General features: G+C 39.7%; 1 protein-coding gene across 6 annotated transcripts in view; it reads right to left on the bottom strand.

Moving 5' to 3' along the window:
• LOC127570222 (lysine-specific histone demethylase 2) overlaps window positions 1–16,284 on the bottom strand; it is a 69,488-nt gene that overhangs the window by 20,399 nt on the left and 32,805 nt on the right. For all 6 annotated transcript variants that reach the window (XM_052015522.1, XM_052015525.1, XM_052015521.1 and 3 more), the window contains exons 11-17: window positions 16,137–16,211; window positions 10,325–10,459; window positions 9,302–9,473; window positions 7,815–7,942; window positions 6,698–6,829; window positions 5,768–5,842; window positions 4,865–4,981 (exon numbers count right to left, since the gene is read on the bottom strand). In XM_052015522.1, coding sequence (XP_051871482.1) covers window positions 4,865–4,981; window positions 5,768–5,842; window positions 6,698–6,829; window positions 7,815–7,942; window positions 9,302–9,473; window positions 10,325–10,459; window positions 16,137–16,211 — 834 coding nt within the window. The remainder of the gene's footprint in view (window positions 1–4,864; window positions 4,982–5,767; window positions 5,843–6,697; window positions 6,830–7,814; window positions 7,943–9,301; window positions 9,474–10,324; window positions 10,460–16,136; window positions 16,212–16,284) is intronic.

Here is a 16,284-nt window from a genome sequence, read left to right as displayed (position 1 = left end):
ATGTTTGGATCTCAGGTTTGAATTACTTCTTGAAGTACAGCCCTGCCCACCTTGAACACATTAGATCATGCACCAGAGGAACAAAGAGTCTTAAATCAGGTTAACCTGGGGAAGTTTATCATACTATTCTTGTACTCACTAACCTATGGCATTGTGTAGTCAGGATGTCACAACATTTGGGATCCTCTTTAACTTTCCTCACTTCCTGAAATTCTCAATGCACAATCCTTCTCTTTCCTACGTCATTGGTTCTCATGTGGATAACTTGTGGCTGTTCCCTTACAATACTCAGAACATTCTTTACTTCTGTTACTGAACATCCTTCACTCTAATTGAAGTTCTGAGAGCCGGGAGGCAGAGTAGCAGTGGGAAACTTAAAAAGGACCCTTTCTGATTGGCAAAAAGAACTTTGCCGAAAAGCACTTCTGATTGGCTAATTGTGAGACACATCAGCCAATAAAAGGAAAGCAAGCTCTAGCAGAGCAGCCAGTGTTTGAGTGGGTCAGTAAAGAGGCTTTGGTGAGCAGAGGTGCCGGTAAGGTTCTTTGAATTTCCTTTTCAGTCTTGTAGCATTCAGGATGGCAGTGGTATGCTCCTCCTGCAGAATGTGGGAGATCAGGGAGACTTCCAGTGTCCCTAAGGACTACATTTGCAGGAAGTTTCCAGCTGCAGCTCCTGACTGACCAGGTAAAGGACCTGTAGTTGGAGCTGGATGCACTTAGGATCACCTGAGATACTGAGAGTATCATTAGAAAGGAGGTGGTCACACCAAACATACAGGCAGAAACTAGTTGAGTAACCACAAAGAAAAGAAAAGGGAGTAGGAAGAGTGTGCAGGATTCCCCTGTAACCATTTCCCTTGAAAACAAATACAGGTCTGTGGCACCAGGACTGTTTTGGAGGCTCAGCAGGGAAGGGTGAAGGCAGACAGGACTCTAGTGATAAGGGATTCCATAGTTAGGGGGTGGACAGGAAACTCTGTGGCCACAGAAAGGACTCTGGAAATGGTGTGTCCAGGGTCTAGGAAGTCTCTGAGCAGCTGCAGAACATTCTCAAGGGGGAGGACGAGCAGCCAGAAGTTGTTGTGTATGTTGGCTCAAATGACATAGGTAGAGAAAGGAGTGAGGTCCTGCAGAGTGAATATGAGGAAGTTAAAAAGCAGGACGTTGAGGGTAGTAATCTCTGGATTACTTCCAGTACCATGTGCTAGTGAGGGTAAGAATAGGAGGATATGTCAAATGAATGTGTGGCTGGAAAAAAAGTGGTATGGGGGCAGGGATTCAAAATTTTGGACCATTGGGATCTCTTCTGGGGCAGAGGTGACCTGTACGTGAAGCAGGTGACACCCGAACTGGAGGGGGACCAATATCCTGGCAGGCAGATTTGCTAGTGCTACTAGAGTGGGTTTAAACTAGATTGGCAGTGGGGTGGGATCCCATGCATCAGGGAGGCAAATGAGAGGCTGGAAAGTGATGCAGAAGTCAGTGACACCAAGTTGAATATGCATGACAGACAGGGGAATGGTGGGAAGTGAGGAAAGCCTATTGGATTAAATGCATTTATTTCAATACAAGAGGTCTGACGGGTAAGGCAGATGAATTTAAGGGCTTGGATAGCTATGTGGGACTAGGACATAATAGCCATTATGGAAACATGGCTAAGGGAGGGACAGCACTGGCAGCTTAATGTTCTGGGGCACAGGTGCTCTAGGTGGGATAAAGGCAGAGGAAAGAGGAGGGGGTATTGCATTTTTGCTTAAGGGAGATTTCATAGCAGTAGTCAGATGAAATTACTGAATGATCATCCAGTGAGGCTTTATGGGTGGAGGTGAGAAATAAGGGGATGATCACATTGTTGGAATTGTACTACAGGCCCCAGAACAGTCAACAGTAATTAGAATAACAAATATTCAGGGAGATTGTGGAGTTGGAAGAATAGGGTTGTCATAGGAGGGGATTTTAACTTTCCTAACATAGACTAGGACTGCCATACTATTAACGGCTTAGATGGGGTGGAATTTGTTCAGTGCATTCAAGAAGGTTTCCTTGGGCAATACATAGAAGGCACTACTAGGGAAAAAGCAAAGCTCAACCCCCTCTTGGGTAATAGAGTGGGGCAAGTGACTTGGGTGACAGTGAGGGAGCACTTTAGGACCAGTGACCATAGTTCTTAGTTTTTAAATAGTTATGGAAAGGGACAGAACTGGTTCACAGGTTCAAGTTCTAAACTGGGGCAAAGCAAATTTTGACAGTACAAGACAGGAGCTTGCAAAGATTGATTGGAGTAGGTTGTTTGTGGGCAAAGGGTCAACAGGCAAGTGGGAGGCTTTTAAAGGTGAGATAGTGAGAGCTCAAGGTCTGCATGTTCCTGTTAGAGTGAAGGGCAAAGCTGGTAGGAGTAGGAGAATCCTGGATGATGGCTATTGAAGCCCTGGTCAGGAAAGAGGTGGCATAGGTCAGGTACAGGAAGCTGGGATCAACCAAATCCTTGGAGAATAGGGGATGCAGGAGTGTACTCAAGAAAGAAATCATGAGGGCAAAAAGGGAGCATGAGATAGCTCTGGCAGAGAAGATTAAGGAAAATCCAAAGGAGATTTTAAGTATATTAAAAGAAAAAGAGTAACTAGAGAGAGAATAGGGCCCCTCAAAGACCAAAGAGGGCATCTTTTTGTGGAACCACAGGAGATGGGCAAGGTCCTTAATGAATATTTCTCCACTGTTTTTACTGTAGAGAAAGACATGAAGACTTCTGAACTAGGAAAAGTAAATGGGGAGGGCTTGGGAATAGTCTGCATTACAATAGAGGTGGTGCTGGATGTCTGAAAGGTATGAAGGTAGACAAATATCCAGGGCCTGACCAGGTCTATCCAAGAACAATGTGGGAGGGTAGAGAAGAAATTGTTGGAGCCCTGGCTGAGATATTAGCATCTTTGCTAGCCACAGGTGTGGTGCCAGTAGACTGGAGGGTAGCAAATGTTTGCCTTTATTTAAGAAGGTGACAAAAAAACCTGGGAACTATAGACCAATAAGTCTAATATCTATGGTAGTCAAGTTACTGGGGAGTGCTGTAGGACAGAGGGACCTTGGAGTTCAAGTACATGGTTCACAGAAAGTGAAGTCACAGGTCGACAGGGTGGTGAAGGCGGCTTTTGGCACACTGGCTTTCATAAGTCAGGGCATTGAGTATAAAAGTTGGGAGGTGATGGTATGGTTGTACAGGACACTGGTGAGGCTGCACTTGGAGTTTTGTGTTCAGTTTTGATTGCCCTGCTATAGGAAAGATGCTATTAAGCTGCAAAAAGCAAAGATTTACAAGGATGTTGCCAGGACTTGGACTGAGTTATAGGGAGAGGTTGGACAGGCTAGGACTTTATTCCTTGGAGTGTAGGAGACTGAAGTGATCTTAGAGGTGTATAAAATCATGAGGGGACATGGATAAAAGACAGTACATTCACCCTATCTAAGGTTGGGGAATCAAGAACTAGAGGGCATAGATTTAAGGTGAGGTGGAAGATTTAATAGGAACTTGAAGGGCAACATTTTTTTTTAAAAACAAAGGGTGGTATCTGTGGTATGAACTGCCAGAGGAAGTGGTTGAGGGAGGTACAATAACAGCTTTTAAAAGACAGTTGGACAGGTACATGAATTAGAAAGATTTAGAAGATTGAGCCAAACACTGGCAAATAGGACTAATGTGGATGGGGCATCTTGGTCAACATGGGGCAGTTGGGCTAAAGGATCTGTTTCCATGCTGTAGAACACTATTATATTAGAGCAGCAACACGCCATATCAATTAAAGGCAACAGCTGTAAAAGACATCTCTATCAAATCCTCTTCGATCACTGCATTTCTACAGTTGCCCCTCCCTGCCAAACCTAGTGTGTGGAGTTAGCTGCGACAATGTTACTGAAGTATTCCAGAATGAACTCAAAGATGCTCCTGCACTCATTGATATTAAGTACTGAAAAACAATTTGAAAGTGTCACAGGCCCAGAGGATTCCTACACTACCAGCTTCTTCCTTCCCTGCTGGAGTTTTATCCATTTTCTGTTCTCCTGCACACACTGCAGCTATAGGTTAATCAGCTCCTAGAACAGTGGTTTCAGCCACTGAATGTAGAACTCTAAGCTTTCATTCATGCAACTGGCAGCGGTTCCTACACACTCAGTTATCCAAGAGGTATTACAGAATTTACTATACAATAGATCCTTCAGCCAATCATATTCACACCAAACAAGAGTGCACTATTTGGAGTCAGCCCATTTCCCAGTTCTCAATCCTTAACCCTTCAGGCTGCAATACCAGTCCAGGTTACATCTATGGTTGAATGCAGGGCTATCATTCAACCATGGCTCAGAAACTCTGTAGGACTTTCTCCCACCAGGAATATTGTAAATCGGTTTCTCCACTTTCTCAGGAAAAAGAAAGCAGAAATTGAAACAGCTCAATTGACAACTTAAAAGTGCAAGCCTACCACCTGGTAGCTTCAGTGTCAGCCAAACAAGATGGCAAGACAACAGTCCTCAAATGGACAGATAACTTCTGAATGTAACAATGATGGGCCTTATGATGTCTTCTCTAATTACATATAAACACAGTCAAACCAGTCAAAAATTATACCTCAACATTACAATTCACAAAAGCAAGGAAATAGCTTGCAATTAGTTCCAAGTTCACACTTTCTTCAGTTATTTCTTAGTTAAACTGAATTTGATTAAACAGTAAGCTGAGCTTTTAAGTAACTGAAAACACTCAGCTTAGTTTCAGCTTAATTAAATGTCAAATTTTTTCCCATTTGTTTATCTGCACAGAAGTAATCTGTCTAACTTGGCAACAATACCAGATTTAATCAGACTGTAATTACCTTTTCAATTACCCCTTGGCCGAGACTGTTGATGGCTTTAATTTTCCTTTCAGATAGATGTGGATAAAATTGAATAGTGTTTTTCTGAAGTAAAGTTAAAGGAACAGTAACCAAAACCTGCAAGAGACCAACAATTATCAATGAATTGCTTGGAACACAGTATGCCATTAAAAGGCATTTAAGACACATTCTAACAGATTGAAAGATTCTGATTTCAAAGATTAATATTCCTTTTCAAACCACTTGCACAAACCACACTTTGGTCTGAGGTCTGATGTGTATTCTGAGAAGCAAATCTCAAATAAACTCCTCAAAAACTAAATGGTGTTTGGGATGAAACTCAAAAGGTAGAGAATTCTCAAGCCTCAGGTTTGCTACCAAAATGTGTACCTTGCTTTCTTCCTCTAAAATCAAAAATTGATCTGCCTGGTGTTCTTTCTTTACACTCAGAGATCTTTACAATTTTGATAAGGTGATGTTTTCCACTTCGGGGGAAACCAAACACGAGGGCTACAAATGCAATACAATCACAAATGAATTCAGGAGGGGAATTTATGAGAAGCAGTTGCACCAGAGCCTGGTTAGATTCAAGCCAAGTGGCTCAGAAGGCTACTGAGTGGAAGGATGCCGAAACATGCCTTGGCCTTCTAGACCAGCATCATTACACAATACCATGCCACCCCACTGATTCATTTCCAAGGATACAAGTTAGGATGATTATTTATTTGCCTCTAACGTGGTGAAATAACATTCTATGGACTACTGAAATTTTATAACAGATGTATTTTCCCTCTTTCCATACATTATTCAAAGTTTCTCCACTACCACAGTAGTAATACATGTTTCCATATTTATGTTAAGGCATGCACAGAACTTCATTATATAATATGCTGGGAAATTTACCTTCTGTGTTGTCCATAATGTTCCGTTAGCTGTTCCAATACAAATATCATCACCCGAGTAGTCAATGGACACTACCTATGAAAATAAAAAAAATTAACAGACTTTTATAATCAACTGAAATGCTTATTTGCTTCCACTTGAAATGAGAGATATTTTAAAATCAACTTTGATCTTGAAGTACCAAAGCAAAAAAACATACGAATAAAAGTAAAAAAAAATCTAAGTTTAACATCCTGTGTTGCATCACCTACCCCTATAATTAGTAAACAGTTCAGTTCTTTTAATGCTGTTGTTTTTTGTTTGATCTAATGCAGTTGAATTACATGCCAGCGTTAAAAACATGAAGCTGTTTAATCCTCCCTCTCATCAAGGGGACTGGAGAGGTGAAAAATTACAACCTTATTTTAAAGTGGATAATTCTGGCCATTCACATTATCGTTGATGGCCAAGCTGTTGGAAACATTCTGGGAGAATATCAACAAGCATTTGCACAACTAAAAAGGAAAGCTAACATGGATATACATACTAAGACACCAATTCAATTGCACTGAGATAACAATTTTAAATTGAAGCAACTTTTGATCTTTCAACATTACACAAGTCTTAGTCTTATTAATCACTAAATAAAAGATCCAAAGTAAAATTTCACAGCATGACCTGGGACATTCTACCCACTCAAGTTGTAGAGATCAGCCATTGTTGACATTTAAAAATTACTTGCTCTTATGAATGTTAATAATATTCTTTTATTATATTTTAACAGAGCAAGGAACAACTCTGATGAAACCAACACCAAAGAAGAGTAAGCAATCATGTATTTAGTATGTACATCATGTTGTTAGCATCATTACTGCATTGCATTGCTCTAGATTTTTCAGGCTCAATTTTTCTTTTAAAAAACAAAGACTCTATATATGATCCTAAACTTACTGGTGTATTGAGTCGTATGTCCAGACCATCACCTAGTTTATTGATGACAGACGAGTAACCTGATGTGAAGAGTGTATGATCACCTGCAAATTGGGCAAAAAACTCATTGTGGTCCCAGGAACGAGCAGACACCTACAGTACAAAATAAAAACAAGTAATTACAAGTAGAAAGATATTGGTACATCTAACTGCATCTTAATGAGAGAAAGTGGTAACATAGCTCTAGTATCAATGCCTTTTCCTTAACCTTTGACAAGCAAGCAATTAATAACTCTCTCCCTACTTAATCCTCAATGCAAGGAGTGTCATGATCGAGAAAATTGCTCCAAGCTCTTCAAAGACACACGTTAGACATAATAAAAACCTTAGAAAATGTCTTGTAACTCAATTAGGTCTTCCTGCAAACAGATAAATAGTCCCCAGCAACTTTCCCAGCACGATGATAAAGCTTGATTGAATGAATCACTTATCTTTTTGCTTTATATTTGTTGAGCCAAAGACATGAAGCTCTGTTCTAAACAACAAACAAAACCATCTCCTGGCACAGTGCTGGTAACTGAAATTATAGAAAAGGGGATGCAGTCTGCTACTGAAGGTGATATACAGTTCGGTTATTCCAAATGTTACCAGATTCCAGTCTTGCAGCAAATCTCTAATCTTATTCAATCCTAATGCTTCTCTTCCTCCTTTCCAACTACTCTCAATGTTCAAATATGCTATTGCCACTTTATCCACGTCATATTCAATAGTCCAAATAAGATTTAAGCAAACCAGCTACCGTTACTGAAGTAGGTACAGCTCCCCATGATTCCAACACTCTAAAGAATGATCCACTTGCTCTCAGGGTTAACATTCTTTCCTCCTAAATATATCAATATTCTCAATGATCACTGCAAATACTAGAACCATATGCCCACAACTTGTTTGCTGGTCAGTGTAACAACTCTCCTAATATCTAGTTAACATTAAATAATCTTCCAGTTTTAAGGGAGACATCAGAATTACATTAGCTTTCATGTCAAATAACAAAACAATGCCTTCCCTAAGATCAGCATTATTCAATACAGATCATATTTTTTGACAATATTTAGAATATTTGTAACAGTTAGTTTCTTACCTGTTGCAAATTACTACCACAGGCATATTCAAGATTACCAAGATGAAACTGTAGCACTTTGGCTTCTATATCACTGAACTGGACGCCAGATTCTTGGCTAAAAGTTTTGTAGATCTCTTCAATCTTTTCTGCATGCAGAAAACTTGCCATTAGTCACAACACATCTCAGATTCCTTCACGGGGTTAATTTGGAATACAACAGTAAGCTATTTCCAGTGACCAGACCAGTGCATAAACAACAAACGGAATGCTTGTTTTTCTTGCCCCAAAATCTGAATAACAACGAAACTCAACATTTTCCATTCAACTTGGAGAAAACGGTTTAAGAACAACAAGTACTTATGCTTGGCAATAAATGACTCGGAGTTCAAATCAATATTTTGAATGATTAGACCACAACATTATCATGTTGAGTGGGAAAAGAAGCAAGAGTTCAGACCATGTTTCAGTCAAGTTTCCTGTTCTGACATGAGAGAAGGGAAAGATATGTAGGCACAAACATTCACATTACTGCAGTACACCGTTGTTGGGGTGGGGGTTGCACATGTTTCATGAAAAAGACGTTGATGAAGCCATTATCCAACTTTAAGCCTCTAGTTCAGAAAGCAATATTCATCTTCCCAATATGCAGAGACCTTAAACTTAATTCAAATCATGCATCACCACCACTGGCAGGAGATGCACAACATGGTTACCTTAACAAGGACTGTCACAAGAATTTATGTTCTGGAAGATAGAGGTCAGGAAATCAGCACAGAAGCAGGACGTTTGTGCCAAATATTCAATAAATACAAGGGGAGGATATATTCCCTGACCAATGATTCTCCACCCTCCAAATCTGCTGTTCTGAAGACTACACATCACATCTATCAGCTTGTATAATTTCTTGTTCATTGCAAAAATCTTGAGAAAACAGCTACTCCTTGTTCCTGCAAGATAGAAGTGGTAATAGCCACTTCCGCAGAACGAGAAAATGTTAGAAATAATTTGTTTTAAATTTTCAGTATCTGCATGATTTTGCATTTGGATTATGAAGCCAGAGGAACAGAATTCTTTATGATAGGAGGCAGGATGCAACAAATGCACAGTACAAGTTCTTGGGTATGCAAGTGAAGAATGTTCAACTTCCTACAGTACGAGGAAGAATTAAATTTAAATATAAATTATTTTGTGCAAACTAAGGGCTGAGACACAAAGGCCAGTTACAAACGTCTAACGTGAATTATTTCACTTTATAACATAAGGAAAAAATGTTCTTATAATTATTATTTTTAGGCTTCTCCATTTTTCATCCTTTACAATACAAACTAAAATTTGTCAAACTTACTAAATGATTATATGAACTTAAATAATAGATGACTTCAAAGCAAATAGCATGGCATAATGACATGCTTACTTTTCCTTTTGCTGGTCCTTCCAAGACCTAATACTAATAAGTTCTTTGCATGCAAATTACATTAAATGAAATCCTAGATGATGTAACACACCTCCAAGAGGAACATCTTGAAATTGCTTCTTGTCCTTCCTCCACTCCGCCACAACATCCAGCATGGCATTGAAATGAAAGTCAATGGACTTGTCAATGGCAGGGTCAACCACCTTTCCACCTTCTTCTATCAGGTCACATCTATCCCCCAGTCTGTGCATCTTGCTTCCAAGCTGCATAAAAATTATTTCAGAAGAGTTGAACAATGCTTACACAAAATAGTTTTACTTTGTAATGTAACAATTAAAATTTCTGCTCATATGATAAGTGATGTAACAATCATCTTTAACAATATGACAGCAGTTGAATATATTTTATATGTTTACATAATAATACAATCCATTGTTATTGAAATGTTTAGTTATTGCAAAGTGTTTTGCCAGAATATTGCCAGTTGCAGACAGTTTCTTTGTCTGTTCATGAATTAGTGGCAAGGTGCTATGGAGATTGGTTTGGGGGGTGGGGGGGGGGGGGAGGGGAGGGTGCAGGTGGATAGGGGAGTGCGCAGGTGGATAGGGGAGTGCAGGAGAAAAGGAGGAGGAGGAAATTAAAGCTGTATTTCATTCACAAAATAGCCAACATGACAACTTTGGAGGGGAAAGGGGAAGAGGCTAGTCAAACAATATAATATCCAGACTCATTCATATGTAGTCCCAGGATTAATCTTTAACTTAATAACTACTTTAATACACATAACCTGATAGGAATATTCAATGGTATAAAGAATAAAAAGATAATGCCACTTATTTGACTGTCAAAAGTTTTTATTTTAAAGTCCTAAAAAGATCCTAAACCAGCACACATTTGCTTATTTTCTTTCGGAGGGGGCAGAATGAGGTGGCATTAGTGTAATGTAACAAAATTGTTATAAGGCTGGTAGTAAACTAAACCACATTTCAAAACCTTCACTTTATAGTGACTTAGTGAAGGCTTGTTGTAATGGTATAAAATTCTTAAACTGTATACATTTAGCACATAATGAACAATGTAGTCTCAATATTACTGCTATAACATAGAAACCCACTTGCTCACACATTAGTGCTATGGGATTGTTAATGCAGCCGTTAACAATTTGTGCTCCTTTTCCCACTGTCACACCAAGAGAGTGGTCATCCCACACACGTCCACCAATCCGATCTCTGGCTTCTAGCACCATCACCTGAAGTGAAAAGAGGGGAGAAAAAAAAACAAATCAAAAGAAACTAAAAAATCATTGACCACTTGATATTTTCACTTTACAAATACTGGTGGTCATTCATCAGATATCTGAAAACTACTCAAGTCCTCTTAACTCTAATCATTAGGTGGTTAATCAACTTAACTGACCAACAAAAAAAAGAGACTGCAGACTGAGCAAAAGTTAGTCAAAATTAGATGACCATAAGAATATGTCATGTATCATATGCTGGGTAGTCTGATTCTGATTTTAATACCTAAACACTAAACAATATTTCAGGAACTAGAAAAGCATTTTTACTAAAGCAATTGTTAAAAGGAGTAACTCTTGTAAAATATTTTCCCCCAAGTATTTATTAAAATTGACAATGAGATTTCTTTCAATAACTCACCACGTGACTGGCTTCCTAATCAAGGCTGACATCTTTGCAACATTTCCAAGGCTAGGTGTTAAAAAAGAAAGTTGAAAGCCATGATTAAGCAAAGAGATATTAGTTTCAACGTCCAGCCTCAGAAATACAGCAAAGATAGCAGCCTAACCAGCCTGCACCACGTGAAGTATTCTTTAATACTAGTCACATATTTTTATAAAGTGATGTATAAGTATATTTTTTTCACCAAGAGTATAGTACTCCCAATATTTCAGGTGGATAAAGTAATGAGTCACAGGGCCACATAAACCAAAAGTTCTGTCTTTGAACCCATTACCAGCAGTTGTCCCTCAACAGTCGCAGCAATAAATGACTAAGCTGCTCCTAGGTTGCAGTAGAAAATTTGGGTTCCCATTCATTGTTTTAATTAGCAACACTTGTTTGCGACTTTCTTGCACAAAAATAATACATCAACAAAATGCCAGATTAATGTTACATAACCATCCCAAAGTGAAGGCTTATAATCAATTATTAACATTTGGTACCTTTTGTCTACCAAAATATCTACTGAGTGATAGTGTTTTAAAGTTGCATCTCAATTCACTAACAGCTCAGCTGGGTAAAGTGATAGAAAATTTATTATGAATTGTCATCAATCTGAAATATTCACTCTTGTTCCTCTCTCCAGAATTGCTGTCTGACCTGCTGATGTTTCAAATATCTTCTGTATCCATTTCAAATTTCCAACATCTACAGTGTTTTACCTTTGATTATAATTGATTTTGGAAGGTCTTACCAAAGAGCAAACACTTCCCTATTTTTTCCATGAAAGAACTCTATATAGAGCAGTTATTGGTGCCATAGGTGGAAAGGGATAGCTGCTTCCTTCTCTTTGGCTCATTTGATTATGATAAGTAGGCGAGAAAACAATCTTTTGATTCCCATAGCACAGCCTGAACAAATGCACACTGACCACTGCAGAAATTTCTGCAAGCTACTCTTAAGTAACTGGCAAATTCTAAAAATATAGTAATAGAAGTAGATTAGTCAGACATGACAGTCACTTCCAGCCTGGTCAACCTTGCAAAAGTATGGAAAATTGTATCTAATTTGAAAAAGACTGGTTAAACAACATCCTGACAACCACACTCACAGAATCACATCTTCCAAACAACATTACCGTCCCTCGCTATATCCCACCTCACCAGAAATACCAGAGTGAGGCATCCTGTTACGGAGGTCAGAAAGAAGCATCCCTGGGAGTGAAGATCTCAATGAAGTCTAAACATGTTGGGTCAAACACAGCTGCTGATTACCACCTACCAACCCACCCTCAGTTGCCGAACTAACACTAACTTTAGGAAGGGCATTTTGGACAGGGACATGCAAGTCCATCATTAAAAGTATCATCCAACCAGGTGAAATTATAAATTATGTAACAGCTAAACTGAGTCTGTGGCAGGTGGTTGCTGAACCGACAAGGAATAAACCTATTTTAACTGATCCTCACTAATTGGCCTGCCACATATGCATCTGCCCACAGCAGTACTGAAGGGAACAAGCATCTCAATCTTTGTAGATAGAAAGTTATCTTCACAATAAGGACACCCAACATTATGTTTTGAGCACTATAATCATGTTAGAAAGGAAAGACATAGAACATATCTGGGAGTTCAATGCTGGGCATTCAAGTCCCCAAGGCCATAAACAGCAGCAAAATAGAATTCCATAACAATTAATAACTATCTTGTCCAGCATATCACTATTACACAGTCAACATAAGAAATAGGAGCAGGAGTAGGCAATCTGCCCTATTGAGCCTGCTCCACCATTCAATAAGATTATGGCCGATCTGGCCATGAACTCAGACCCACTTACCTGCCTTTACCCCATAACCCTTAATTCCCCTACAATGCAAAAATCTATCTGTGTCTTAAATATATCTAATGTGGTAGCCTTTACTGCTTCTCTGGGTGGAGAATTTCACAGATTCACTACTCTTTGGGAAGCAGTTTCTCCTTATCTCTGTCCTAAATCTGTTCCCCTGGTTCTTGAGGCCATGTCCCTAGTTCTAGTCTCACCTACCAGTGGAAACAACCTTCATGCCTCTATTGTATCTATCCCTTTCATAATTTTATATGTTTTTATAAGATCCCCTCTCATTCTTCTGAATTCCAGCGAGTATAGTCCGAGGCAACTCAATCTTTCCTCATAAGCTAACCCCCTCATCTCTGGAATCAACCTGGTGAACCTCCTCTGCACGCCTCCAAAGCCAGTATATCTTTCCTCAAATAAGGAGACCAGAACCGCATGCAGTACTCCAGGTGTGGCCTCACCAGTACCCTGTAAAGTTGCAGCACAACCTCCCTGCTCTTAAATTCCTCTAGCAATGAAGGCCAAAGTTCCATTTTCCTTCTTGATAACCTGTTGCACCTGCAAACCAACCTTTTGCGATTCATGCAAAAGCCTTCCCGAGTCCCTCTGCACCACAGCATGCTGCAATCCTTCACCATTTAAATAATAATCTGATCTTCTATTTTTCCTTCTAAAGTGGATGATCTCACATTTACCAGCATTGTACTCCATCTGCCAGACCCTTGCCCATTCACTTAACCTATCTATCTCTCTCTGCAGAATTTGCTTTTCCACTCAATTTAGTGTCATCTGCAAACTTAGATACGCTACCCTTGGTCCCCTCTTCCAAATCATTAATGCATATCGTGAACAGTTGCAGGACCGACCCCTGCAGTACCCTGCTCACCACTGATTGCCAACCAGAGAAACACCCACTTATACCAACTCTCTGCCTTCTATTAATTAACCAATCGTCCATCCATGCTAATACATTACCCCCAACTCCAACCATCCTTGGTGTAGCAGTTAGCCTAACGCTATTACAGCAAGAGCAACTCGGGTTGAATTCCGGCCACTGTCTGTAAGGAGTTTGTACTTTCTCCCTGTGTCTGCGTGGGTTTCCTCCAGGTGCTCCAGTTTCCTCCCACATTCTAGAGACGTACGGGTTAGGAAGTTGTGGGCATGCTATGTTGGCACCAGAAGCATGGCGACACTTGTGGGCTGCCCCCAGAACACTCTATGCAAAAGATGTATTTCACTGTGTTTCGATGTACATGTGACTAATGATATCTTATCTTATGGATAAGTCTTTTATGCAGCACCTTATTGAATGCCTTCTGGAAATCCAAGTATACAACATCCACCTGTTCCCCTCTATCCACTGTGTTCATTACATCCTCAAAAGAACTCCAGTAACTTTGTCAAACAGGACCTGCCCTTTCTGAATCCATGCTGTGTCTGCCTGATGGAACCATTTCTATCCAGATGTCTCCCTATTTCATCCTTAATGATAGCTTCAAGCATTTTCCTGACTACAGATGTTAAGCTAACTGACCTATAGCTACCTACTTTTTGCTTACATCCCTTTTTAAACAGTGGCATGACATTCGCTGTCTTCCAATCTGCTAGGACCTGTCCAGAGAATTTTGGTAAATTATCACAAATGCCTCTACTATAACTTACGCCATTTCTTTCAGTATGCTGGGATGTATCCCATCAGGACCAGGGGACTTGTCTACATTTAGGCTCACTAGTCTGCTCATCACTACCTCTTTAGTGACAGCAATTGTATTGAGGTCCTCACCACCCATCGCATCTATAACATCTCTCTTTGGCACGTTAGATGTGTCCTTCACAGTGATAACTGACACAAAATAGTCGTTCAAGGCCTCGGGCATTTCCACATTACCCAATATTAATTCCCCCTTCTCATCTTCCAAGGGACCTACGTTCACTTTAGCCGCTTTATATTATAAAATCTTCTACTGTCTGTTTTTATATTCTGTGCTAGTTTACATTCATAATCTATCTTCCCTTTCCTTATTGCTTGCTTAGTGGTTCTTTGTTGCTTTTTAAAAAGTTTTCCCAATCTTCCAGTTTCCCACTACTCTTGGTGACTTTGTATGCATGAGATTTTAGCTTGATGCCTTCTTTTATTTCCTTAGTTATCCAAGGCGGGCTCTCCCCACCCTTACTGTCCTTGCTTTTAACTGGAATACACTTTTGTTGAGCACCGTGAAAAATCTCTTTGAAAGTCTTCCGCTGTTCCTCAAATGTCCGACCACATAGCCTGTGTTTCCAGTCTATGCTAGCCAACTCCTTCCTCATTCCATTGTAGTCTCCCTTGTTTAGGCATAGTACACTGGTTTTAGATTGAACTATTGCACCCTCCATTTGCATGAGAAATTCAATCATACTATGATCACCCTTTCCAAGAGGATCCCTAACTACAAGATCGCATTTTCCCTTGCATCCAGATACACTGAAGAGTTAGAAGGGGATGTCAGGAACAGTATCAAATATGTTTAAAAATGAGGTTCTAAACTGACGAAGCTGCAATATGGAACATGTGTGCAAAGTACTGAAAGCAACATACAAAAGGCATAACTAATGCTGCTGCATGACTACACCCAAGCTCCACATCTAGCTAACTGCAGGCATAAATAGTGGAGGACAATTAAGCAATTAAAGCTTCAAGAACATTCCTGACATCAACACTGATAAAGCCCAGCATCTATTTACAATGATATTGCTCAGTTGTTGTTGTGGTCCCATAGTTTCTTCTGGATCCAATGCTCTCAGGTATTTCATGAGTGAATTGAACCGACTGAGGATTGGCTTCTGCCATGGTGGTCTTCACAAGGTGGCTGATCTGGATTATCAATGCAACAATTCTAGACGAAGATGGCTGCAAACACTTCAGCCTGCTCTTTGAAATAGTTTCAATATTTGTTGCGAGTGCAGTGTCCAAAAGCATTGATGACTGAATGTGGCAGGACTGCAGAACTTTAATCAATGACTGTGAGATTACTTAGTTATGCCTGTTGCACGTTGCTTTCATTCTTTAACATTGATGAAGTCCTGTGTTGTCACTTCAAGCTTAAGTATGACTGGTGGTACTCCCCACATGTTCTTCTATACTCAAACTTGAGCTGCATTTCAGTGAAAATCAATACTTTCAAGGAGGTATCAGTGCAAATGTCAAAACTTAATACTTTATGTAGAAACTTAATGCTTCATCTGTAGAAAGTTAAGCCAGACCACTGAGGCAGGCAACTTCAAGATTTCATATGCACCAAATTTTTTCCCCCCCCCCAAACACAGCCTGGTTTAATTAACACAAAGTAGGCCTATTTCGGAAATATGATTTTGCCAGTTGGTAAAACAATATATTTGTGATCAACATTTAATTGAAATTTTAAAAAGCTGTTTTACCTTAATTCCAAAGTTCTGCAGCTGTCGTGCAGCTGCTAAGCCTGCAACACCAGCACCAATAACAACAACATTTTTCTGCAAAAAAAGAAAAAGATTATGCACCTTAACTGATAATCAGCTGTCAATTCTTCTTAACTTTAAATACCCA

Source organism: Pristis pectinata, chromosome 5, assembly GCF_009764475.1.
Source record: "Pristis pectinata isolate sPriPec2 chromosome 5, sPriPec2.1.pri, whole genome shotgun sequence".
Classification (NCBI taxonomy): domain Eukaryota; kingdom Metazoa; phylum Chordata; class Chondrichthyes; order Rhinopristiformes; family Pristidae; genus Pristis; species Pristis pectinata.
The sequence above is the reverse complement of the archived record's forward strand: the minus strand, read 5'-3'. Positions and strand labels throughout refer to the sequence as shown.